Source organism: Excalfactoria chinensis, chromosome 3 (assembly GCF_039878825.1).
Source record: "Excalfactoria chinensis isolate bCotChi1 chromosome 3, bCotChi1.hap2, whole genome shotgun sequence".
Classification (NCBI taxonomy): domain Eukaryota; kingdom Metazoa; phylum Chordata; class Aves; order Galliformes; family Phasianidae; genus Excalfactoria; species Excalfactoria chinensis.
Window position 1 is genome coordinate 18,819,050 of NC_092827.1, and position 26,775 is coordinate 18,845,824.

The 26,775-nt window shown below is 38.3% G+C and overlaps 1 protein-coding gene across 27 annotated transcripts in view; it reads left to right on the forward strand.

Annotated features, from left to right (window-relative positions):
* The window catches only part of DLGAP2 (DLG associated protein 2), a 448,809-nt gene that overhangs the window by 408,583 nt on the left and 13,451 nt on the right, over positions 1-26,775 (forward strand). For all 27 annotated transcript variants that reach the window (XM_072333743.1, XM_072333749.1, XM_072333745.1 and 24 more), the window contains 3 exons: positions 9,620-9,963; positions 19,218-19,303; positions 20,551-20,966. In XM_072333743.1, coding sequence (XP_072189844.1) covers positions 9,620-9,963; positions 19,218-19,303; positions 20,551-20,966 — 846 coding nt within the window. The remainder of the gene's footprint in view (positions 1-9,619; positions 9,964-19,217; positions 19,304-20,550; positions 20,967-26,775) is intronic.

Below are 26,775 nucleotides of genomic sequence, written 5' to 3' on the forward strand. Positions count from 1 at the left end.
ATGAAATGTGATTTATCCCCTTGAAGATTGGTATCTCTTATGAGATAAGTTGTCCTCTGGATGTTCCTATTTCTCCCTGTCGCCTATAAAAATAGTCTGCAATGATGGCATAGTATGGCTAGCTAACTTTCAGACACCTGAAGTAAAATTAAGACATATTTACATTGCTGCATTGGGTAAAACTAAAGATCAAATCCTGATCCCACTGAAAACAGGAATAACTGACTTATGGAGATCTACGCTCTGACTTTGCAGAGTTGAGAGCTCAAAATTCAACAACATCATTTACTGCACCTAAATACAGAACCAGGAGCCTGCAAGTAGCTTTATGAGTATTTTTTTCCATACTGGTACCAACACCATCTGTAAATCGGGTAAAATTATCTCTTGATTTGACAGTTGCCTGTATTGCTGCCAGTCTCAAAAGTGAGCTGTGGGACTGTGTCCAGACTTGCAGATCTCTGTGGATTAAAATAATCATTTAAAGTCATTCATTTATCCTTAATTAAAATATGATGTAATCATTTAAATTCTTTAACACGGAACCATTATCATAACACACAGTTATAATTATTCTACAGTGCAACACTTCCTTAAGGTTAACTGAGCAAATGGTTTTTCTCATATTACTCAGTTTGGAATTCCTTACTGAAAGCTAATGAAAATCACAAGCACAGAGCTACTGTAAGAATGGGAATAGGAATATACAAAGAATATACAAGCAAAACCAATGATAAGCCTGCCTAATACATCTCTGAGTGCGTTTCAAGAGGTTGCTGGAAATTATTTTACTTGAGTGATAAGGGTCCAAGGGAGGTCAAGTAAAGAGACTTATTTAAAGTATAGAATGGCAGAAATATTGGTTTGATTCTGCTCTACTTTAAAAAAAAATTACATAATGTTTATTGCCTTCAATGTGAAAACGGTAACCCAGTAACAGCAGCTTTTCATTTTTGGAGCTCTTTTCTCTCTTTGCTTCTCACTGTTTTCATGAAGTGACGTGCAGCCGGTATTTCTGAAAAGCCTTACATGCATTCTGTAAAGTAAATAGATTATAGTTCAAGTGCATTTTTCCTTCCTGCAACTGAAAATCTGAGATTATGCTTTTTAGTGCAACTTCAGTATTCCAGAGGCATGTAAGAACTGTTTAGAAGAGCAAAACAGCTGTCAGCACTTTGCTTTGCCATCTACAGGATGCTGGTTAGGCTATAATTCCTCACTAATTAGCTGATCTAAAATAGAACCCTTTTTAACTAGTCCATCAGCAATCCATGAGGTTTGTGTTGCCCACATCTTTTTTAATGCTGGCAAAGTCTTACAGTTTCTGACCTTGATGTCTTGTTTGATTTGCGTTTCTGTTTTGAAACTAACATTAATTACACTGTCAAAACAGATTTTATCGTTTATGTAACATGGGCTTCCTACAGACTTAAGTTTCCTCAATATGGAGATAATGACTTATGCACTGAATGGCTTGATTACAGTAATTCCTTTTATATTGTTCTCTGCCAAGTTCTAACTGGGAGATTGGAGATTGTTTTCAGACTCCAGCTTTTTTCCAAATTTAGTGGTCACATTTCCACTTAATTGTTGCTTTCCTGTGCAAAATCAAATAGATATACAGAAGTTAAGCTTAAAAGGGTCTACTATGATTACTGAGCCTAACCTAATGTACATAGAGATTTATAAAGATTTCTCATCCAGAAATTTTGCCTTACCCTCATAAACTCTGATTGGGGTTTTGTGTCAGGCATCATGGTCTAGCTCAGTTCTAAAACTGCAATCAATTTTAAAACTATGGAAATACAGAGGGTTTGTTTTTAATATTTTCTTGGAGCTTCAAAGGGACCTTTGGCCAAACTACTACTAGATGCTGTGCAGCAGCAAGGAGCAAGGAAGTCAGACTTGACCAAGACCCTTGGTATAGGCAAATTCCACACAATCTTGCTTCAGCAGCTCATAGGGGAGCAGTTGAGATGAAGTTCCCACCTTTCCAAAGAATGCAGGTACCACAAGAGAAGAGATATTATGTCCCAGTGAGTAGCAGAGTTCTGCCAGCACTTTGATGGGTACAGAACAGTTGGCTGGAGTTTGTCTCACCCAGTTAGGCATTTCAGAATTAGAGTCCTGATCTGAGCTGGTTCCTTGATTCCTTTATGACGGATGGGGAAAAAAATAAAGGAAAAATAAATAAATAAGAAAGAAAGTGGGCATAGGATGATTCATTTCCAGGTTAAAAATAATAGTAAAACATCAGGGATGCAAGTAGAATTGTCCCCAGAACAGAGATCAGACAACTTGCTCTGTCTTTTAAATGGATAATGTGAGCTGAGATGGATTCCACTCAGTAGTTTTCAAATACTGACTGTGTCTTGAAGGTATATGATAAAAGCAATTGCTACTATAAAATCCTGCTGAAATAATTGACACAGGATAAATGCAGTGCTTTGCTCCCATGGACTGTGGCAACATGAAACCATCATACTGAGACATGGTAGTAAGAGACCATGATCTCTTAACATCTGAATTTAGTGTCTGAAAAATATCCAGATTTACCTAAACATAATACCTATAAAATGACCCATCAGAGATAAGAAGTTAAGTCGTTAGCACCTAGACATTGCTTTGGGTTATGTATCTTAAATTAAATTCAGCCTATCATATAAAATGTGATGATAAAATTCACCTGGGTGGAAGCAGACTGTCCAAGAAAATATCTCATCAAAATAACACTGTAGATACTTCAGCTGTTTCTCACTGTTTAATCTGAAAATCAAGAAACAGAATTCTTTACAGGTATCCAGGTATACAGATATTCTCTCTGTGTTTTGAAGTGGAGATACTTGGCTCCTATATTGACTAGGATTTACTGTGGAGGGCAGAACGGGAAAAGAGGTGAAGTGGGAAGATACAGTAACAACTAAATTATCCATCTGATTTTGTTTGAGAGGCATTAACCACAGACTAGACTGAAATTATCAGTTTATTTTAAAACAAAGTTCTCTCTTGAATTTCAATCACAGTGAGACATTGGTAAGTTTTAATGACTATTTTCACAAAGCTTGAATCTCCTTACAGTTTAAAAAACTACTCTGGTAACCTTGCAAATGGAGAGACACTTGAGCATGAAAAGCCCTCAAAAGTGCCACGATCATTCACCAGCAAAGAAACAAGCAGAAGTGTGTGTCTTCCCAGGGAGCAGCAAAGAGAGGAGCTGGAGGATTGTACAAGAATGGGATGTGTCTTCCTTAATGGCCCTATGCTCACATGCAGCCATTGTTTCATTTAAGTTTTAAGTGGTTGTTTGATTACTGTTTTGGAGGACTGGCATTTATGTTCAGATATCACTGCATTGTGTCAGGTAATGGAGCAAAACATTTCTTTATGTGTAGAGCCTGAGCACATCTTGCTCTGGTACTGAAAAAACAAAGCAGGTCCAAATCGAAGATATATGTCTTTTAAGTGACCAACGAATTTAAAATAGCTGACTGAATCCAAACAGACTAATTTACTTTAGCCTTTGCCCTTTATTCCAGCTGGACACTTAAAATTAAGGAGCCAGAAGCCACACATGACAAAACTAAGCATTTCTACATCATCTCATTTTGAGTGAACTTTAAAGGTACAACTAACCAAGGAGGAAAACTCTTTCTAGCACTTCAGAATTTTATTTTAGGAAAAGCCAGATTTGCTTTGTAAAAATTATACTGAACTGCTTGTCACCACATTCTTTTAATTATGTTTCTCATTGGAGACCAGTGTATAATGGGAGTTAACCATAGTCACACATAAAGGTGTAACACAACAACCTCTCTTTTCAGTTTGGACTCGTTTTCTTAATCTTGGCCTGCATAGTTCAGTAGTAAAAGCATCAAAGAGTTCATTCTCTTAGAGGGAAATAAATTTGTTGTCCCTGTGGATAAGGAGACACCTTCACTCAAGAGTCCTTTTTTATTTCGGAGTGGTCTTGAAACATCCATCATTCTTGGAGAAGTAACTGTTACACAACCACAAGTATCTTTATATTTTAGAAGTGTATCAGAGGTCTTGTTGGCCATGAGGGCACATAATGAACAGACTTCAGAGCAGCTCAAGAAAAGCCATGATAGCTGGGGCTGTAAAAAGCTTTTGCTAGAACCAGTGTTCAGAGTAGTCAAAAGGCTATCTGACAGCTGAGTAATCTTTTCGTACATGGTCACATTTAGTTGCAGGCTTTCATTACAAGAAGGACTCTTTTCTTTTTTTTTTTTTTCTCTCTTCTGAAATGATTTCAGGGCTTGCATTCACCTTCTCAGTGCGAAGAAGGAGACCTAGAATCAGCTTGGGATCCCCCGTGGTGTTCCCCTCAAAGAGACCCAGGCTGCCTGCAGCAGTGTGCCCTGGGGAGCTCTGCCTCCAAGGCAGCTCCGTGCTCCCTGCAGAGCAATTATCCTCCTTCTGAATAAACCTCCTTACAAAACAGAAAATCCAGTTTACTCCTGCCCTGTGTCTTAAGGGACAACTGTTCCCTTTAATTGATGGCGCTTTCATGTAAATTCATCATCCAGTTAACTTTGTGATCTCAGCCTAAATAATGTTATTTTGACTAAGTGCTTAGTGGTTATATTGATTTGTGAAAACCCCTCAGGTGATTGTATTTGGTAAATGGACCGACAGTGGTGATTTATTAAAAGACTGCCTTTCAAAAGGTGTTCTGAATGTCACCTACAGCCACTGATATTTCATCAGACATGTCAAGTCTCTCCTTCTGCCTTTTGTCTCAGAATCGCTACGGATAACCTGAAGTTATATTTGAACTGAATGATTTTATTCATTTTATTTCTAATACAAGCTGTGTTTGCACTAAAACATGGACTGAGAAACTGGCTTATTTCTATGGCTGTAGCAACAGCAACCTAACACAGGTTTAGTCAAATGCAGTGCAGATTCAGAAGGATGTTCCACTTCCAGGTGTATCAGCTAAGTGAAAACTTCAAATTAGATAAGGATGATCAGGAAATTGGTTTTCATCTTCATTTTTTCTGGCCCGCTATGCAACAGCACAGAAGCATTTTGTTTTCTCTCCGCTTGTCTAGCAGTGTACACAAAGGAATATCCAGTGGAGCTGATTGCACGTGTTTATAGTGAGGTCAAGCAAGTGCCTGAACAGTTACTGCTTTGGCTCAAATGGAAATCTGAAATATCCTTACAGTTAGAAGAATATTTTTGGCCATTTTTGTCATTTTTGTTGACAATTATTAGCTAACAGATGGAGACAGACTGTATCCTCCGATCTCCAAAAATAATTTTTCCTGCTTTATTAAACAAGGCAAAAAAATAAAAAATAAAATAAAAAATAAAATAAAATCTGCTCTCTATATTAAGACAGCCTTTGGATACAACAGGAAGGAAAATTCAATTTCTTTCTCACAACTCCCCTTGTGTTTAGTTTAAATGTTCAAAAGATGTGTTTTGTGCTGCCTACTCTTTTTATCTTTGCATTTCAGAGCAGCTGCAGATTTTCAAATTGATCAACAGTGTGGCAGAATGGTGCTGCTTTCCTTAGCTTGAGCCTCATTCCCCCAGCAGCAGGATTGGTGAAATTTCAGCAAGGCCCACAAAGCCTACTCAGAAAATTGTGATGAAAAGTAATAAAATCAGCAATCTCAGGTCACATTCTGTGAGACACAGAAACAACAGATTATCCAAGATTTGTGTTTTCCAGGACTGATATATGTCAAAATATAAAACCTTGCTTATGCTGTTGTCCACAACTGAAATAAGTCTGGAGTCATACAGAGGTGGTTCTGCCCTCCTGTTTCCACATCTTCATGATGTATTTCCCCCCAAGCTGTTGTGCTGGCCCTGACTCCCAGTTTGTCCCTCTGTGTCTGACAACAAGCATCCTTAACTTCATCCCCATCTGCATTATTCCACTTTGGTTTTCTGTCTCAGTTTCCCAGGAAGACTTAGGTACTACTCTCGGTGCTGTGATGGATGCTGTGGTGTTTGTAGGCTGGCGGACCAAAGCATCAAGCAAGCTTCATGCGCTTACTTCCAACAAATAAGCACTAAGGCCAGTAAAATTTGCATAGTAGCAAATCATGCAAAGCTGACAGGAACTCCTCTCCCTCAGCATAAGAAAAGAATGAGGAACAAAAAGGAATTTCATTTCCTATTAGGAAAAATAATTTTTTTTTCATGTATAGTATGTGGTGCTTATGACTGCTAGAAGCAGATCCAAAAAGACACTACAGGATAACAGGAACACTCACTGGCATAGTAATTAATTGTAAATTAACAATAATAGTAATAATAAAATTGAAAGTGACATAAAATTTCATGTTTCCAACCATTAGACAACAATTATTTATTAGAGACATAAGAACAAACATGACCAGTAACCTGGTCGAGTAGCAGGCTAGTTACTCCTGTAGCACTCTCCAAATGTATTAGTTATCCCTTAAGCCAGTAACATACACCCCCAGTTTATCTAAGACCAGTCTTGGTCACATTATCTCATTTACTTCTCTGGGATCTCTTGAGTGATTGAAACAGATAGAATTTGGTGTTAAGATTTGCCTTGCAAATTCATGCCTCCATCCCATTGCCTGTTTTTGTTAGTCTCCAATTAGTCCCAGATTTCTGTGACTCTGAAACTGTTGTTCCAGGTATGAACTCGTTAACTGTGCTGAGATGGATTTTTTTATTCCCTCCTCAATATTTGATCCCAATGAAGAAATTAAAATTAGAAATTAATCAGATTTCTCTCTGCCATATTTAACAGCTAATATGTACGCAGTTTCTTCAAAGACCTTCAGACTTCCACAGTTTTCTTCTCTGTGTTGAATATCTGGGTTTACACGTGTGACACTTTTTTGCTGGTGTTTTTTTGTTGTTTTTTTTTTTTTTTTCCTAATTCATCCTTAACGTTCATGATCAAATCCTTACCAGAATGCCAGGGTGGCTGTGAGACTTGGTGGAACTGAGATGTATCGCTCCACTGAAAGAATGGGAAGCTTCCAAAATTAAAGACTCGATTCTTAGAGGGGGGGCGAGGGGGGACAGGAGTAGAAACAAAAAAGAAAGAAAAGAGACAGAAGCTGAGCATGTGACTCTTTTGACTTTGCCACAAGGAAAATCTTTCTTTTTTAAAAAATGTAAATAGAAATTAAGTAGCTATGAAGGGTTGCTGTGCAATTTGAACATTTTTCACGTTGATGCTAATTAGACAGAAGAGTGATATGCAGCCGGGATGCATTTCCTTGTGATGTTTCAGTATCACATTCACCATATGTTTCATTATTCTGCTATTCTTTTGGATGAAGACAGTTGGTAAAAAACAGTAAACTGGTTATAACACCGACAATTTGTCTTATGCTATAGATAAAATTAGATTCCATATCTGGATTTCCCTGAACCCATTTCATCCCATTTTCTCTATTCCTAACAGTTCACAACATTCTGAATAGTTGCATCTACATTTGCAGGGGGAAGTGAGGGAACAGCATTATGGCAACTCGCTTAGTGAAAGCATTACTTAGAGGCATTGCTTATGCTCATAAGACACTGTTTTAATTTCTCAGCTTTACAGACTCTCCCTTCTTTCATGAGCTTTCCGTATTCCCTGAAGTGGCTGAAAAATATTGGTTTTTTCTTACTTCTTAACTGCTGGTTACAAAACTGACAGGAGATAAGATTTGCGATAGGACAATAAAACTGCACTTCAAAAACACACACCATCCCTGAAACTGAAGAGCTTTGTCTCACTGGTAGAGCAATTTAGCTCAGAGCAAGACTCTTTAAATCTCTACCAGAATTGAGCTGCATCAGTAGTAATTCAATCCGTGCTTCAAATGAAGGTTTTCACTTCTTAGTTCTGCCTCACTCTCTTTTATTTACGATCACTATTCATTATTATCGAGAATCAAAATTTCAGAATGGCTTTCTCTAGGCTCAGTTTTCCATGTGCTTGTCTTGTGATCCAGGCTCAGCAATCCCAGATACTAGCAAATTCCTAAAGCTTCCTCTTCCCCCTAGAGAACTGCAGTGTAGCCTCCTGTTCTAGCACAACTGGAAAGGTGCTGCTCCTGACTTCACTGCTCATCAGCTCATGTCTGTATAGCAGGAACATTTTTAGGATCCCTGTTGGACTCAACTAACCCCGATTCCAAGGTTAACCAAGTAACCCTTGCAATGTCCAATGCTTTTAATGACACCTGAAAAAGGCAAACCTTTTTGTTAAATCATTCTTTATCTTGATCTCTGTGTGTGCTACTTCAGGGTTTTTTTTGTTTGTTTGTTTGTTTTTGATTTTTGTTTTTTTGTTTTATATAAGGAAAGGTAATAATTTTCTTTATGTTCCTGTAATTATATAGGATGTGAATTAGGCTTGATTTTTCTGCACAGAAATGTGTGTGTGTGTTGGGGGGGAAGCATATCACAATGCAATTTTGTATCAGGCATTAATTTTATGAATTTTATGACTGTATGTGCTTTGGGATAAAAATGCTTTCGTACCAGAAATGCTTACGGTAGTACAAAAACAGTACAGTGGGCTTAGGCAATAAGACACCATAGGGCTTCAAGCAGCCTGTTCTAGTGGGAGGTGTCCCAGCCTATATCAGGGGGGTTGGAACTAGATGGTCTTAAAGGACCTGTCCAACCCAAACCATTCTATGAATCTATGATAAAATAACTGTGATATTAATCACTAAACATCTATCTATGAAATTTCAAAGATTTTGAAAGAAGGCAATGTAGGCTGAATTTTGTATAGCTCCGTTGGATACCTTAGGGGCCCTTCTACTTCCAGACAGGATCTACACCAAAACAGTATCAGACCTCTTGTGCTTATTATGCTAAAATTCTTAGTTCTGCTCATCTGCATCCAGTTCTCTCCACGTTTCAGGCCAATTTTTATATCTGCATTTCCATATTCTCTGCATTTAAATCTATCTTTCTTCAGTGTACATTCTAAGGATTTAAGGCTTGCTGCAGGATAACAAATAGAATGGCACTGCCCTGGGTATCATTTATATTTCTTTGTTGTTGTAGAAGTATCTAGTAGATATTATGAAAATGTTTGCATGCCTAAATTTTCTTCAAATCATGAATATTTTTAAAACACAGGCTTTTTGTCCAACTAGCTAGTCCTACTGGAAGTACTTATAGATGATTAAGTATGGCATGAGGTAGAAGCTTCTGTTCTGTTCCACTATCTTGACATTACTTTCTCAATGCATCATATCAATAACAGGGACACAGTTCAGATTGAAAGTAGGAAAAAACCTCTCCCTTTATTTCTTTCATCAGTTTTGTCCGATGGGGGAGCCACCTCGGCAGCACCACACATCCCTTCCCAACCCAACCTTGAGGCTCAGACACATACACACATCCTCACTAACTCTCTTTCATCTTCGCTGTAATGGGAGTCTCATTGCCACCTGGTTGAAATGAAATGTTGCTATGGATACGTGTCTGACTAACAGTGAGGTTCACAAGGAGCACTGTGTTGCACTGTCTTCAATAGCATAACCTTAGTGTTATGGGGAAAATGCTGTGAATTTTCCATCTGGTTAATAATGAATTCCCCTTTTCCCTCTTCCCCCTTTTTTTTCTCCTTTTGTTCTATCCATAGCTGTAACTTACACAAGTTACAAAAAAACCCCACCACCGGTACCCCCACGTACCACATCCAAGCCACTGATCTCAGTGACAGCACAGAGCAGCACAGAGTCCACCCAGGATGCATACCACGACAGCCGGGCCCAGCGGATGTCCCCGTGGCCCCAGGATGGGCGAGGGATGTACAACTCCACAGACAGCTTGGACAGCAACAAGGCCATGAACTTAGCCTTGGAGACTGCAGCTGCCCAGCGCCACGTGTCGGAGAGTGCCTCCATCCGAACCAGCGACAAGGCCATCCTGGTGACTAAAGCAGAGGAGTTCCTTAAGAGCCGGCGTTCCTCCATAGGGATCCAGGTAGCCTATCATTAATATCTGTTCAGTGATGAATTACTTGCTTTCTTCCTCTAAGTAGCATAGAATGAGTCATTCAGCTTCACCGGCTCTAATAATCTAACAAACAACCCCTGGCTGCTCAGCATTAATTGTAATTCACATCATGGCGAAGTGGCTGTGCAGGGAAGTCTTCAGCTGATATGCTGTACCTGGAAGAAAATGAATGAATAAATCTCTAGGGAGGTTACCTGTCATTAGCACTTGATATGAAAATTATACTGCAGAGCTACAGGTGAACAGTATGTTCATCTCCTTCCCTCTATGAATTCAGTCCTTTTTATAGAATTATGCCCGCTTTAAAATGCTTCACTGTATTTTTTCCATTATCTTTCACTCTTGACCTTGGAAAATGTGTGATGCCGCTGGATCCTAATTCTACCTAAAAAGAACACCACCACCCTCCTTTTAGTAACAGGTGCTCTTCTGGGGAGAAGGTACCAAGTAAAAACAGGAAACTTGTTGATGTAGTCACAGCATAGGCCTGGGTGCCCTGTGAAGAAATCACGTCAGTAAGGACAGCCCCTGAGTATTCCTCCATTTGTCCATCACATAACCACACCTTGCAAAAATATCTGTCAGGCTACGGAAAGGTCAGCCATGCAGTGCTGTGTCCAGTGAATGAAATGGTTTCCAGTACAGATGTTGCGTGGTCTTCCTTCTGTTAAACAGAGAACACTGGGTAGATTGTAGTGGTAATTTATTAAAGCATCTAGGAATTATTAAGTAGCAGTAAAAACCAGAAAGTTGAACTTGGCAAAAAAAATCACTTGAGACACAGGAGTGGATGGAAATTTGGGCTTCTACTCTGCTCTTAATTTTAAGTATGTGAACATCCCCTTTTAAATCATTGGGTTCACTTTTGCCTTAAGATTTTCTACTTTAGTGAGATGAACTGCAGCAGAAATGCCATGTGTTATGGCATAGTTACAGACATTGCCTACATCTGGAGAGGGTGATAGTCCATGTAATTAAGCCCAGTGAGCGACTGTTTCTCTACAAAGAAGTAAGTGTATAAGAAATAATTATTATTTTCTTAAAAAGTAGGGGTTCCATTTCCATTAATTTCAAGATGAAATCAGAGAAAAATATTTGGCTTAAGCAGTCCACAGCTACTGACTGAACTTTAATATCACAATGCAGTTTAATTTCACTGCCCCAGAACATATTAGACAGGCAGGAATACCTAGGCTTTGTCAGCAAGCTGCTTGCCCGTTTCTCAGCATAAAAGTGTTGGCTTTCATGCAGAATTCAATTTAAAAGCAATGGTAAAATATGCAGATGACTACTTTTTAAAGGTTTTACAAAGTAATTAGTGTATACTAAATTGTTTGGAGAAGGGGCTTAGAAGATAATGGCAAAAAGATGAAAAGAGCAGCAAGTCCTTTTTAGTAACTTTTACCCCCTGACCTGAAGCTTACTCTTCAGAAGGGAGCTGTATCTACTGTTCTTCTTATCTCTTCTTTACAGCAGCTGTGTGCAGCAGCGATACTTAACAATACTGTGCCTTGCTTCAGTCAGTCCTGGTATTTCAACAATTAATTCTAAAACTTTGATCAAATCCCTTTGTCCTGTTTCTTACTGCAGGCAGTGTCCAATAATTTTCACCTGGCTCCAGCTCTCCTTGTTTTTTGGTGTGTTTAATAAGTGCATGTTGTCTGGAAAAATATCTGTGCAATTATCTACATGGAGGCAGCGGATCTTCTGTATGGATGGTCATCTGGGACCTGGCCCATAATGCTGTCCCTCAGATGTGCACACCAAAACAGTCAAGCGTCTTAGAAGGATGAGTTGTTATCTTGTGAGAAGTACAGATTGCTTGGCTGCTGCATGAGATAAGGTTAAAACTGTGAAGTTAGTCTTTACAGAGCATCCCGGTAGAGTGTTTTAATTTAGGGTTGCTTGGTTTTTGTTGTTTTTTTGGTTGGTTGGTTGGTTGGTTGGTTTTTTCAGGGGGCAGTAAGTTTCAAACTTCACATTAGTGTGAAAAATACCTTTCTGCAGCATTTCTAAGCAGAAAATATGTCTTGTCATATTATTGTTGCTTAGTGTTAACAAAATAAAACACAAGGTAACGTACCTGAATCACAAACTACATAAATAGTAATTTATGTCCCCAAAATACAGCCAAGCTGTTTCTTCTAGATTTCTGCATCAAAGAACCTCAGAAAAGGATGTCTTTTATTTGCATATTTCCTTGATTGACTAAATGACTTGTTTTCTCATTAGCATGCCATGCCAGGGTAATGCATTTGATTTGCATTTATTTGCATTAATTATTTTGCTATCAGGATGGTTAATTTGTGAATTTTTTTTTTTTTTTTTTGATGTTTTATTCCTTTAACGCATTAATGTTAGAATGCTTGCCAACAGAACTTCACACAGCAAAAGCAAGGCACAAAGAATGACCAGCGCTACACATGACATTGCTGCAGACCCAGCCTAGGGCTGCTGTGTCCTTGGGATATGCGGTCTGTGTAGCGTGCATGTCACTAACAGAAGTCCTTTTATAAAGTCCCAGTGTATTACACGGGTGCCATAGGACTGGTATGTACATGCACAGGGAGCCCAACTCACTAGGAAAGCATTGGACTTACTTTAAGTTGACAGTCACATCCAATTTACAAGGACAAAGGACAACAGAGCCATGGTAACCCATCTCATGGAATGTTAGCCCTATCCCAGATGAGAATTTTGCACAGAAAAAAAGCTGTTCCAAAAAAAAAAAAAAAAAAAAAAAAGCTGTTTGTTTGGATTTTTGTATTGTTTTCTTAACTATCATGTTTAAACAAAGAGGAATATTCTCAGATATGTCAGAGAAAAAACTGCTGATTCTCAAAATCAAGCAAATTGCAAATTACTGGTGCTGGGATTAAAATTATAGTCGACATTCTGAAGAATATGTGTGTGAACAGTAAAGAATTAAACTCCAGTAATGCTAGTAACTGTAATCTTCATATCTGTCTTCTGTCATGAAAGATGAAGACTTATTTGACTTTGAAGACGTATTTGAATTAAAACGCAGGGTAGAGATTGCCCAGAGTAACCAGTAAGTGAAGAGCGAGGTTATTATTAATACATACTTGTAGGATTATTCTTTGCTCTTTAGCTAACGATTCATATTCAAAAAATGCTCTGGTTATAGACCATTTCAAATTAAAAGCATTAAGGTTGTACAAGGGCTGCTGCAAAAGTAATGTCAGCAGTTTTATTATGTTGGCCCATGGCATTAGAGGTGGATGCTGTGTTGTGGAAGTAGGGGATGAACCTTCCCACCAGTATTCCATTGCATTTTGTTGCCATGTGACAGATGGCAACAGAGGAGCAGTCTGGCAAAATGGCATCTAAAGAGAGAGTGCATAAGAAAGTACATACAAAACAAAAGTGTGAGATTCAGTTCAGATGGACATGCAGATTTTAATGAGAATGACATACAAGCTCTTGTTCAGTTATGAAGATAAAGCATAAAATGCATAGCCAGTGGTGGTGACAATGTTGAAGAATAGTGTTTTGTAGCTGAGAATTTGCTCTATCAAATAGTGTTATTCATTTCTTGGTATCTCTTGTAGTTTCAGTGGAAATAAACAGAAGGCATTGCTTTCAGAGCCACCGAAGTGAAATAAATGAGAAAACACCAGGAAATTAATTTCCATTTCAAATATTTCAAAATATGCCTACCTTTGTTTCTTCTCTATTTAAAAGATGTCAGGACTTCTCCAAATATAATCAGAAACCATGCAAGTAGACAATATGGGAATAAATCTTGTAAGTGTGGAGACAAGTTCGTGATGATATTTGTGGAGATGAGCTCTAATTGTAGAGAATGGACTCCGTTATCTTCATTTATTAGAAATCACTCTTCAAAGTGTCTACAGTTGAGTTTTGGGTTTTCTTCCCTCAGTTTTCTTTAATAACAAGTTCTTATAAATCAAAAGCTTAGCAGTTCAAGTTGCAGTTAAAAAACAGCTACAGTTATTTTAAAGGCATCTTTATGTTTACTCTTTTCACAATTACTGTAGCTCGTTTTTTTAACTGCCACTTAACACAATGAGACATTCTAATTGGGGAAGGATCAGATTGCCTCCTTCCAGAACATTTGTTGGTTCAGAACAATTTGCCAGAAAGTATGGAATGCGCCAAGAAAGTCCTAAGAAAGTTATGAGTAATCACTGTTGTGTGCATTACTCTGTTGTTACTACCTCATCTTGGCTTGACATGAATCCCATTTCTAAACTCTGGCATGCGTTTTTACCATGAAGTGCTTTCTTAAAAGAGCTGTGGAAGTTTTCAGTTCAATATTATTGTGTAGTTAGTGCTTACGTATTTTGGGCAAGGTATTTGACTTGCCCAGGTGTTCTTCTGGGAAATGCTGGACTAGCAGAATGGGTATTTGTAGTAAGACAAAAAATCACACAAGTGTGTAAACATAGGTATGTTTTGGTGTATTTCTGAAAATATATTTTTAAAAGTATGTACTTTTTTTTTTTCTGATGAAAGTATTCCCTCTGTTAATGGAAGCAGTAGTTGTTTGTACTGCAGTTTATTTTAAGCATTTTTCTGGCTTTGAAGTCACTACATACAAATGAGATCTTTCTACCGAAGTGGTTTTCTACATTCACAACTGGGTTTACTTGATCTATTATCAAATGTAATATTTTCTTCCTCTTTTCACTCATTATCACTGAGAAGCCTATACAAGACTGAGAAGAATTATTATTGTTATTCCTGTGCATCATCAGAGAGATTGTTTATTAAATTCTAATTATAGAACGTGTAGACTACAGCAGTGAAAACCCATTGTTTTCCCAATGCAACCCAAATTGCATGGGGAGAGATAATGTGGCCTGAAGGACTCTTATAACTGATGCTTATGAGAGAGTAGCAAAAAATCCCAGGTTAAAATCTCTTTTCTTAAGTATTGAATACATTAACTTTGAACTTCCCTCACAGACAGTATGTATTGAAGCTTAGGCTGTAATTTTTAGGACACCACAATGTTATTTTGAAGTCCTTATGTTTAAGAGCAGAATAATACTTTAACAAAAAAGTAAGAATTGCTCTTAAGATTAAGCTAGGAAAGTTTACCAAATGCTTGCAGGAATACTTTAGTCAGTGCAGACATCCTTTCATAGAATGAGTACCTATAAACAAACCAAGATTGATGGTAACAAACAAGTTATTTGCAACACTAATTTGCGTTTATTTGAGTAATTTTGTGTAACTATAGTTTGCTTGTGGATCATTTGTTACAAAGTCAGTGCCAGTATCCAATACTTAACTTTCACATTTTGAGTTGGATTAGTCAGTAGTGACTGATCACAGAGGTTTCATGTCATTGTCTATTCCCTGTGTTGGCAGCAAAAACAGTGGAGAGTTTTGTTACCTTTGGGAAAGATAATTAATACCAAAGTTACCCTAAATGCACCAATATACCTACTGTAAATGTCATAGTATTAGCCCATAAAACATTTTTCAGATAATAAAGAGCCATATTTTTGAGGAGATAATAATTCCTTGTTTGCAAGGAGAGGAAGAATAACCTGATAGATTAGAGCTACTCTCATTCTTCTGCTTTTGGTCATTTTCTGGTAATTTCTTTTCTTTCCCTTTCTTTGTGAGATTCCCTCATGACCAGATAGACAAACCATTTGTCACATTTTGCTGAGATTGTAGCTCCGTTTTCAAATATTAAGGCTTTTAGAGTCAATGTGAGTACTAAGATTATAATGAATTGCAGATAATAACAGATCTAGTTCAACATTTTTATGTTTCTGGATCCATACAATAAAACCAAACACAAGACTTTTCCTCCTCTGCTCACTTGAATCTAGCCTGGTTGTTACAATATTTGCAGTCCTAGATTGCACAAAAAGGTAATATTTGGCATTCTCTTGCTGTTACAAAGTGCAGTAAGGACATGAAAGCATTAAAATATGAAAGCAATCGTGAGGTCGTTTAGTCAGTGTCACTTTTGGCAAGCTGTAGGTAAGGATAATTTGGAACAAGTTTATATTTAGAAGTACCTAATAATGTCCTTTCTATTTTGATACCCGGGACATCATTTTCCTGATAATTTTGTTTTGAATTAATTTTTAGGGTAGATTACTTCCTTTGTGTTTCTAATTCTAAGTGTCAATTACATTTTTAGCAGATTATTCAGGATATACTTCTAAGTGAAAGAAAGCACTTGAAAACATGCAAATGAAAAGAACTGCTCTTGGACATGTTACATCAATAGAAAGACAGTACCCCATCCAAAATATGAAAGTGAAATTAGCCTCCACACCGCAGAAGCAGAGCTCAAAGGAAGACGCTCTGTCTGTTATTAAACCAAACAACATAGCTGGCAAAAGCAGATACGCTTTTGATATGCAAAACAGAGGAAAAGTGTGTATTGCCGGTTTTCCTGCTTCATTCCAACAATATCAAGTGACCAAATTGATCTTCTCCATATGGATCTTTTCTTGTTTATGGAATCCAACATAGTCATAGGTGCGGCTCAAAGCAGTCCAGGTGCAGTGACGGTATTGGATCTGGCTCAGACAGAAGTACCTTTCCCTATAGTAGCCCATATACTTCCATGCAGTGCACTTGTAGTTAGGAGAGCATTGATATGGCATTTTGGTTTTGCTTATTTCTGGGCAGTGCTGGCACAGCATCTTGAAAGCCAGAAGGCTGGGGATGGGCGAGATGGGGAGGGGACTTTGCCAGGGCAGCTGACTTAAACCAACCATAGGGATATTCCATACTGTATGATGTTACATTTAGCAATAATATCTGGGAAAGCGAAAGGAGAGCTTTCATTATGAAAATAACTTTCCTCCCTTACATGCTATGAGATTTGCCAATCGTGATCAATTCTGCTATGACTCTCCTGAAGACTGCCTTGTTGGAAGTATATATTAGACCTTGTTGGAAGTATTGCCATTTGAGGCTGTGCAAAAAGACCCAGTCTCTTCTCCAGTCTTTGCCTAACTGTTCATGTCTGACGTCTAGTTTCACCTTCCAAACTGCCAGGTTCTTTCTGTGTTTAATAATAGAAATTACAGATTCTTTTGTCTGACTTTTCTCTTTGAGGGATGAGGGGATGCCTGGGTGTTCCTCATTCTTTTCCTCATTCAGTTCCACCTCATTTTCTGATTAGCATTCTCTATGAAGAAGATAATTTATACCCAGCTTAACTCAAAACCCTGAAAGAGCTAGGTGAGTTCTTAGCCTTCTTCTTGAATATGAGACTCTCTTGGGGCTTTTTACACTTTAAATAAGGATGTATTTTCTGATAGCTATCCGTTGATCAAAGAAAATGGACTGTATGTCTGTTCTGCCTGTAGCAATGTTCTTTCAGGAGCTGGTAACCCTCCAAGCACAGCTCAAACTTCTCACCCACATGGTGGCCAAACCCACCTTGACTAGTAAACTAACTTGCCTGTTTGACATCATGTTTCTTGGTTTTTTTCCTAAATCACCTACCTCTATAGTAGAGGTTCTTTTTCACTGCTGATGATGGGAAGGATCTTTCTTATAATGCAAACAACACCAAATCTTGGAGACTGCTACCAAATCTCTGATATCTTAAAAAAAAAAATAGTTGTCTCAGTGTGCTGCCTGTCCAAGTGAATGTAGCTATCTTCCATGAAGTTCCTGTGGTGGGTGGGACAGTGTGAATTCATGCTGAATAGATGGAACTGCTGGGAGATGTTTTTTTCCCCTAACAGCTACTCCACTGGTAACCAGAGCTTTCTGCAAGCCTATGTGTGGCACTACACTGAATAGTTCTAGCCTTGCTAAAGAGTTTCTGTGTTTCATAAAAATTACCAATACCCATACCCAGGTAAATACCCATATACACTGATTACTGGCTGGAATTGCCTTCAGCATAAATATACATGGAACTGCTGCTTCAAAATTGAATGAGACATTACCAGCAGCTGGCTTCTTCCAGATATAGAGTCCGTAAGCACATTCACATCTCACCCACCATCCACATTTTCTCTGCATCCTTCCAAAATGCTGCTGAGATGGGGACCATGCAGCTGAGAGGCAGCTGGGCCGGCGGGCTCCTCATTTTCATCATCAGATATACTCTTTGACTGCACCTGTGGATTGTGTGTGTAGAAAAACTGCTTGCTGATAATTTCTTTTTAATTTAACAGTGAACATTTAATTCAAAAAAGAATTCATTCTACACTTGCTGCTTCCTAGCTCTCCTCTCTTCCAAGAATACAATCTGCATAGTGTGGCACGCACTGTGTGTGTGTCAGAGACCTGGGGGTGGTGTGGTGGAGACTCTTATATAAAATCCCACTGAAACTTACAGTAGCAATGTGGTCTCACTTATGAAGAAAACTGCACTGTGAATGTATTTTGGAGAGTGTATTTCAGATGGGAATAGTATGAAAATGCATAATTTACTTGCTCGATGTAGGATTTTTGGAAGTGTGTCATTAAAAGAGGTTACATAGGGCATTCTGCTGTATCCTTCATGTCATTTAAATGGCTTTGTATTTGTCAACGCAGCTGTCGATAAAATTTCATTGCAGCATTTCTTTTTATCACTTGCAGGTTTATGGGGATACTTGAGATTTTATTTTATTTTGTAAATCATTAACTATAATGAGAGACTGTTTTACTCTAATATAAAAAGGTACTGTCCTGTGAATTCTTCATTCTAAGAACAGCTTTGCCAGGCTAAACCTACTCCCTGCTTCCACTGAACTGAATAATTGCATCTACTTAGGTTTGAAATAAAGAATTGCTCGGCAAAACAGAAGTAATTGTGCAGAGATTTATAAAACACGACACCAAAGCAATGGTACCAGGCTGAACACTTATTTCATAGAATCACAGAATCAAAAGTGACCTTTTAAAGCCATCCAGTACAACCCCCTGCAATGAAAAGAGACACCGACAGCCAGGTCAGGTGCTCACAGCCCCATCCAGCCTGACCTTGGGTGTCTCCAGAGATGGGGCATCCACCACCTCTCTGGGCAGTCTTCTCTGCCTCACCACCTTTATTATTAAGAACCTTTTCCTTATATCCAATCTTATGTTCCCTCCTTTAGTTTGAAATCATTTCCCCTTGTCCCATCAATTTTTACCTCATTTATTTATTATATTTCACAGCAGTAAGAGGGGGAGCTTAATTTATTTTGAATAAGTGCAGGTATTGTTGCCTTTTTGATGTTCATTCTGCAGATGTATCTTTTCTCTTGAATTAGGTGGAAACAGCAACTGATTCAGATACTGAGAGCAGAGGCCTGAGGGAATACCACTCTGTTGGAATACAAGTGGAAGATGAAAAACGGTAATTCAAGTGCCTACAAAAATCTGTAATCTTTCATAAAAGTACATTTGTAAACAGTGTTAATAACAAACATCTGGCAAACGCTGCCTATAAATAATTCAGAAAGCCAAATTTCTTATTTGCATGCAAATTTCTTATTGTTTGGCAAAATTTGTAGAGAATACGTAACAGTTGTTTAATATTGCATTAATTTTACTGTTTTTAATTGTAGTGAAGGAAGTGAAAGTTTTAAATTAAAGTGGTGGATTAATAAATACCCTTTCGTATTTTCAAAAAAGTAAAAATAAAAATAAAAATAAAAATACAGAGATGTATATTGGGATCCTGTGCTGATTTAGGCTTTCCCAGTCTTTCTAACAATGGTTAGGGATGTATCGCTAACTGGAATCAGCTTTCCACTGGTTCAGACCTGATCTGGCTCTGTAGCACAGTCAGCCAACATACCAGCCCACCAGTTATCCCTAGCAGGCACTGCCTGTTAAGCACCAGCCTGGGACCATTATCTCATTTCACGGCAGCTGTCAGATAGTATTTGACTGCTAATTGCCTTTTACCATCATTGACTAGAAGTAATTTGAAACAATAGGTCTAGATGTGAAAAGATTTCACAAATAATCTTTCTTTGTCTATCTAACTTTTTAAAACAAATCTTCTCTCAAATGATTTTTGTGGCATACTGCAATAAAAAATTTAACATTTAATGGTCGTCTTAGGAGGTAAGTAAAAAGAAAACAAAACAGAGCAACTCTTAAACCTGCCGTTAATATTTTTCTTTTCTTTTTAAAGAATTCTCAGAAGTTCTAATTTAGCAGATTTTCAGATTTTATCGAATTATGGTCATTAATATTTGAGGGTTTTTATGCATTTATTTAACAGACTTCTACCAGGAGATGCAGCCCTGCAGTTCTGCTGGTTATTTCCAGTTCATTTAGTAATGATGCGTGGTATTTTGTAGTATGAGAATAATGTGGGATGAGAATAAATCAATATTTGCTTCCAGAGATAATTTGAATGATTTTCTTTTGTATCTTTGCTGAGATCAATGATGGCACAATGCATTTTGTTTTTCCTCTTTGTTGTTAACCTTTGTCTTATTTTAGTGAGATGAGCACAAAGAAAAAAATAATTAGCATAGGACAGAAGGATAGAACTAGGACCCATTCTCTGAAGCATTATTCTGCACCCCTGTATCGTCATATATTCATTTGTATTATTTGATCTCTTTTCTTTCTTCCCTCTTCGTCAAGACATGGACGATTTAAGCGCTCAAACAGTGTGACAGCAGCTGTCCAGGCTGACCTGGAGCTGGAGGGCTTCCCAGGGCACATCACCATGGAGGACAAGGGACTTCAGTTTGGCTCATCCTTCCAGCAGCACTCAGAGCCCAGCACCCCCACCCAATACAGCGCAGTGAGAACTGTACGGACGCAGGGACTGTTCAGTTACAGAGAAGATTACAGGACCCCAGTTGACACCTCAAACCTTCCACCACCAGAGCCCTGGCTGGAGCCAGCCATTGAGACAGTAGAGACTGGTCGGATGTCTCCTTGTCGACGGGACGGTTCTTGGTTTATGAAGTTGCTACATACTGAAACAAAGAGAATGGAGGGATGGTGCAAGGAAATGGAAAGAGAGGCAGAAGAAAATGATCTTTCTGAGGAAAGTAAGAACATTTTGCTAGCTTTTCTTACTGATGCTTGCTAATACCTGCTTCCTAGCAGGTTGATGATGTGTGGTTTTCCCTTACTCTTTTTGCAGTACCAAAACATTCTGTAGAACCGTTAGATGTAGACACCCTTACTGCTGATTGTGCAAGCTGGCCTTTGACAGGCTTTAGGGTTGTAGCTGAGGGGCCAACTGCATCAAGTACAGGATCAAAGCCTGATATGGCTCAAGTGGGACAAGGTCTCCTTCCATAGCTCCGACTCTGGCTCATTCTAACCACTTACTTCTGTGTTTCCAGTGCTCGAACCTTTGCCATAAAACTGAAGTTTCTCTTGTGTTAACCTTTTGTTGCTGTTGTTGTTATCATTCAGTTTTCCTGAATCCTGAGAATCTGCCTCTTCTTTTGAAACCATTTTAAATACATTTTAATTCCTTTATGGGCACCTTAGCAGAGCGAATCATAAAGGGACAATTAGAAGAAGAGAGAGGAGGAGGCAAGAGCAATAGTTAAAGCACTTCTACAATCTCAATTCAATAGCATTTTCTTATTATAATTTTGTCAAGAATCATTATTATTCTCTCATTTCTTGTGGACACCTTGAAAGAAGTGATGGGAAAAAATGAAAAATAATGTAGACTATTTTGGAACAAGATCCAAGCCAGCACTAATGATGGTAATATATCAAAGTGGTCCTAGCACTCAGTAGCCAGCTCCCCATGATTCCCTCTGAGGTCAATTATCCTTGTTCTCCAGTCTTAGTTTTATAAATATTTCAATCCCTGCCAATCTGAATTATTGTCTCAGCTCTGCTTTTCTCAAATCGCAAATTAGCTCACATACAATTTTCTTACCAGCATCTTTTCCTACACTCACAAATCTCGCACGTAATCTCTGAATATACTTTCCTGATTGTCTTTTTTCCCCTTCAGTGAGCTCTTGCTTGTGATCTGCCCTCAAGTCTTGGGCCAGACCTGCATGGTCACTAAAAGGCCAGTTGCTGTTTCTTTCACTGACCTTTTAAGAGGAGAGAACAGCTGCATTTTTATGTCATCATTTTCATTTGCAGTCATATTTCTGCACTGCTTTTTGTGCAAGTGTGCCGTGTAACAACTTAGCTTTTTGTGTGGCAGAGATCATAAGGCTGTTTTCTTCTTTAAGCCTCCAGTGTTTTCTTGAGTTTAGGTTTTTGTCATTATTTTCACTAAGGCAGGCATGAGCTGAGAATTTTCTCTTTGCATTGATAACATGAAGACTTTAATACCCTCTTAGGTGCTGTTTAAGTACTAACAATAAAATATTTTGCTTTGCTTAGCATATTTTAGGGTTTCCAAAACTACTTTCATTGCAGCTATTTTTTAATGCTTAGTTTTACCATATACATCTTATTTTTCTACCGCCTAAATCTTTGCGCTGCTAAATGCTCTGCCATCAGTTAGTGTCCCAGAGCACCAGCTTTCAGTGTTGGGAACATCAGTGCTGGTTAATGGAAGCAGAAGTTTGAAGAGCAAGACTTTAATTTCCTCTGGAAAAGTAAGATTATTAGGGAGCAAAGGGGAGAATCGCAGTTAACCTATCTCTTTCCCTAGGAGGCCAGCCAGCTGCCTTCAGGTAAGGCTGGATTTTTGCTACCTCCTTTCTTTCAAGCTCTTCATCATGCACAGCCACAGTTAAATCTGCAGTCACATGAAGCAAGCAGTGGAAATATTCTCATGTCAGTATTTCTTTCTCATACAGACAGAGGCAGGGAGCTGTCTGTGTATTATGTCAGGAAAAGCAGAAGGAGCTGATTTTAGCTGAGTACCAATTCCCAGGTCCAGACCCACGCTCCCTTACACCATGTGAAGCTATTGATGCTCTTGCACTCCAGAAACACCCTAAAATACCTTGCAACATTTAGGAAGATATCTTTTGTTTTCAGGAAATGGTTCAGAAGGACACAAAGGGTGGGACACGAAGACAAATTGAGCCTCAGTAATTTTTTATTAATATTTGCAGCTATTGAGACCCTATCCTTTTAATCTAGAGAAATTTCAGAGAAAACAAAACAGAGTATTAGGATTTTATGTTTCCTTGCTTGCAGAGTGACTCTGTAAGAGAAAAAGAAAGGGCAAATCCTTGATATAGAGATACTGAAATGGATTCTTGCAAATCCCATTTTAAACTAACCAAGACAAGTTAATTATCCATGTTTAGGGGAACACTCTGACCTCCCTTATAAGTTAAAGAAATTACTACAGAAGAGGTCTGTATAGCATAAGTGAGGCCAGATGCTTATCTTTGGCCAGATGTCAAACGTGACAGACTCCTGCTTTTCCATCAGATGTACTCATTTCAAGATCTTTCTAAAATCAATTCCAGTTCTTTGGAACAGTATCCCCTCATTTCATCTAACTAACATAAACTAAGTGGAAATTATCAAAGAATTATTTTCACCGAGGGAATGAGCTTCACAGCATTTTAAAGGTTTTGCATGAATAACTGTTTTCCTGTTGAGCCTCTGACACATTTTGTATACCCAGTTTGAGCTATGGAAGTTGGGAGGTATGTATCTACAAGAACTAAAGTTTAATGATATCCCAGCATGAAATGTATCTTGACATATTTAAGCATTTCACAGTTCTCTGAAGAAAATGCTCACAAATGCAGGAGCCAGAAGCAACTAAATATGTTTTTCCATCTTCCAGCAGCAGCTACTATTCCCATAACACTTGACAGCAAAGTTTGCACATTCGAACTCTCGCTGTTAATGCTGAATTGTTCTTTTTGTTGGCTAGGGTATACTAATTGTACCTGAAGAAGAAAGGTGGCCTTGCATCTCCTATGAGAAAGCTGTCTTTATGCTACTGCTTCCATTTTGTTTTAATCAAGGGAAGAGTTAAGATCGAACTGTATTTTAGAAAACAATTTCATTTTCTGTGTTAGCACAATAGCCCTGAGATCACAGAAAGCTGTCTGATTGCTCTATTGATTTTTTTTCTTTCACTGTAGCTTTTCTCCCATAATGTTGTTCTAAGATCTTCACTCATCAGGTCTAGGAAAGGGAGAAGATAATCACTGCAACAAAAAATAATCCAACCTCTCAAGCTTTCTTTTTGCAGACATTATATTTTTTTGTCTGGTCAGTTGCCATGAATCATATTTCAGAGTTTCTGTGAAGTTCATTTATTGTCTGTGTGAGCAGTTATTTGTGTTCTCAGCCTTTATGAGAATACATATATATATATAATATATACATGGCTGGAAGTGTTCCCAGGGTGAGCATGTGATCATTTGCACCAGCAGGGTGCCTTGCAGCAAAAATATGTGTTTCTCTGGGGTGCTGACTGGAGTTGCAGTTTTACACCCTGAAAATTGTATTTGGCTACTGCTGGTGTGTAGGTGATGACAAGAAAAACACTCCCAGTTATCACGGAGCTGTTGAAGACACAGAGGGCCAGGATTGTGCAGCCTGAGCCCAGCTTTTCTGAGTGCATGGTGGGAACAGAGCACTTTGCACAGGAAGGCAGAGAGCCCATGAGCCCATAGGGGGACCGTGGGGTCAGGTGTGATGTGGCACAGGGATGCAAAGGGCATCCCAGGCTCCCAAATGCCAAATATTTGTCTACTAAAATATTACAGTACTGTGTCAAATGGAGAACCCCCCAGACTTTATTCCTATGTCAAAATCCTAAGATAACACAGTGTAAAAATTTCTCCTTTGTTAGAACAGAGCCTTTAAGCCTGGTGTTAATCGCGACAGCAGACAGAGTCTTTTTCTAACATCTTCTGCATCACTGTTAGGAGCTTTGCTGACACAGCCATGCCCTACTGAAGTAAAGAGATCTCTGGTGTATCAGGCATTAGAGAGAGCTCAAAATGCCTCTTTTCTCTCCCCTTAACCCTTCATTCCAGGGATGCTGGAATGAATGATTCTAATCCTCCAGCCAATATTTCCAAAGTTCTGCAGGAGACTTGTAACAGAAACAGTGAACAGTGAAGTTCAATCTCCCATATTTTGGAGAAAAGAAATCTCATAACCAATTTACTTTAGTGCATTCTTCCCTGGGCAACCTGATCTAGTAAGTGTGGAAGTTTGGTGGCCCTGCCAGGCAGGCGGGTTGGAGCTTCATGATCCTTGAGGTCCCTTCCAACCTGGGTCATTCTGTGATTCTTCAGTTAATCATCCAAAAAGCTTTTTTAGGTGTTTGACCAAATGTAGGTTATCTACCCTTCAGGAACTACTGAAACTGACATCTGGAGTGTTGGAAATGACTACAGAATGTCTTGATTTCCCTGAAATGGTAGTTAAAGTCAATAAAGGAGAGTCCCATAGTGAGGAATCCAAGAATTCCTCCTAGCATGTATATTATGCTCCATTTTTCCCCGTGCTGAACTCCATTTTGGTTAAAAAGTGAACATGCAGAGTCTCACGATTCACAGGGATCCCATTGCCCTTCCTCCTCTCTGTAACAATACTGATTGATAGCTGTGCTGTCCTAAAATGTCATCTCACTCTAAACATAGCCTATCTGTTATGTTGATAGAGGAAAAGACATATGTTTAGGACAGATTTAGATTTAGGTTTAGACAAATATAGATTTACGGATTGAACAAACATTCTGGTTTGCATGTTTTGCTTTGAATGATGGTGATGACCTAAATGACAGTTTAACAGACAGATTGTGTATGGGACACACACAAGCATAGGAAATAAATAAATAAATAAAAGCAATGAAATGAAATGAAAATGTAAAGCTAATTACATCATTTAAATAACACTAATGAATGCCAGGAGCAGATTGATTGTCAGTAGTTTCCCCATTGCCTGCACAAGTAAGCAAAGCTTTTAACCCATCAAAAATAGAGTTATAGCATCACACTGTGATATTGGTTTCATCAGCATAGGTCTAACTTTTCTCCCCCTGCATTTGTGATGTGAAACAGTATTCAGTTTTAAGCTCTTGATGTATTCCTTAAACAATGCAATGTGTATAAAACGATAATACTTGTAACACTTCTTGTAAAATACATATTGCTGGAGACGATATGCCATTGTGTGAATCATCCATGCTGTTTACAGGGAACTTCCACAATCTTTATCAAGAGTATAAATACCTTTGTCTGTATCTCCTGCAGCCACAGTCAGAGCTTTGTATGTCTTTGGAATAAAAGCCATACATATAGGACCACACAACAAAAATGGAATGTTTCGTATGCATTAGGGAGCAGAATTAAGGTTATGTTACTCTTTCCTGAATTTGAAGTAAATATACCAGTGTCTTAATGGTGGGGAGGTATATGAAGTATATTGAAATTATGTATATTTATGTTTAGTGATTGATTTTATCATCATTTATTTACAAGCAGAATCTTCTAAGCATCACCAAACATCTCAGTCTCTCCAGTCTGTAACATTCATCATTCTTTCATGGAGATAATCAATCTGCACTCATCAGAATAATTCCCCAATGCATGAAATTAATGACAAGGCTTTGGCTGTCTATTAATATTGTGCTAAAGATTATGAATTGAAGTGTTTTAATACTTTAATTTAATTACAGCAAAGCAGAGTAGCATGAATATGAGAGATTCTAACTTCTATGTTTTATTAAGTCTGATTTACTTATTGAAATGGAAATAGAGTTAGATCTTTAGTAAATGGCAGGCCTGTAATACATGTGTATTCACTGCTATTAGAGCCTTGTTGAAAGGCTGCTCACCAGTGCTGTAGGCTCCTTCATAGCAAACCTTATTCCTGGCAGCAGGGCCCTGGTTCTGCAAGTTAGTTAAACTCATTGTCTGCAGAGTAGCTCTGGCAGTCCTCTCC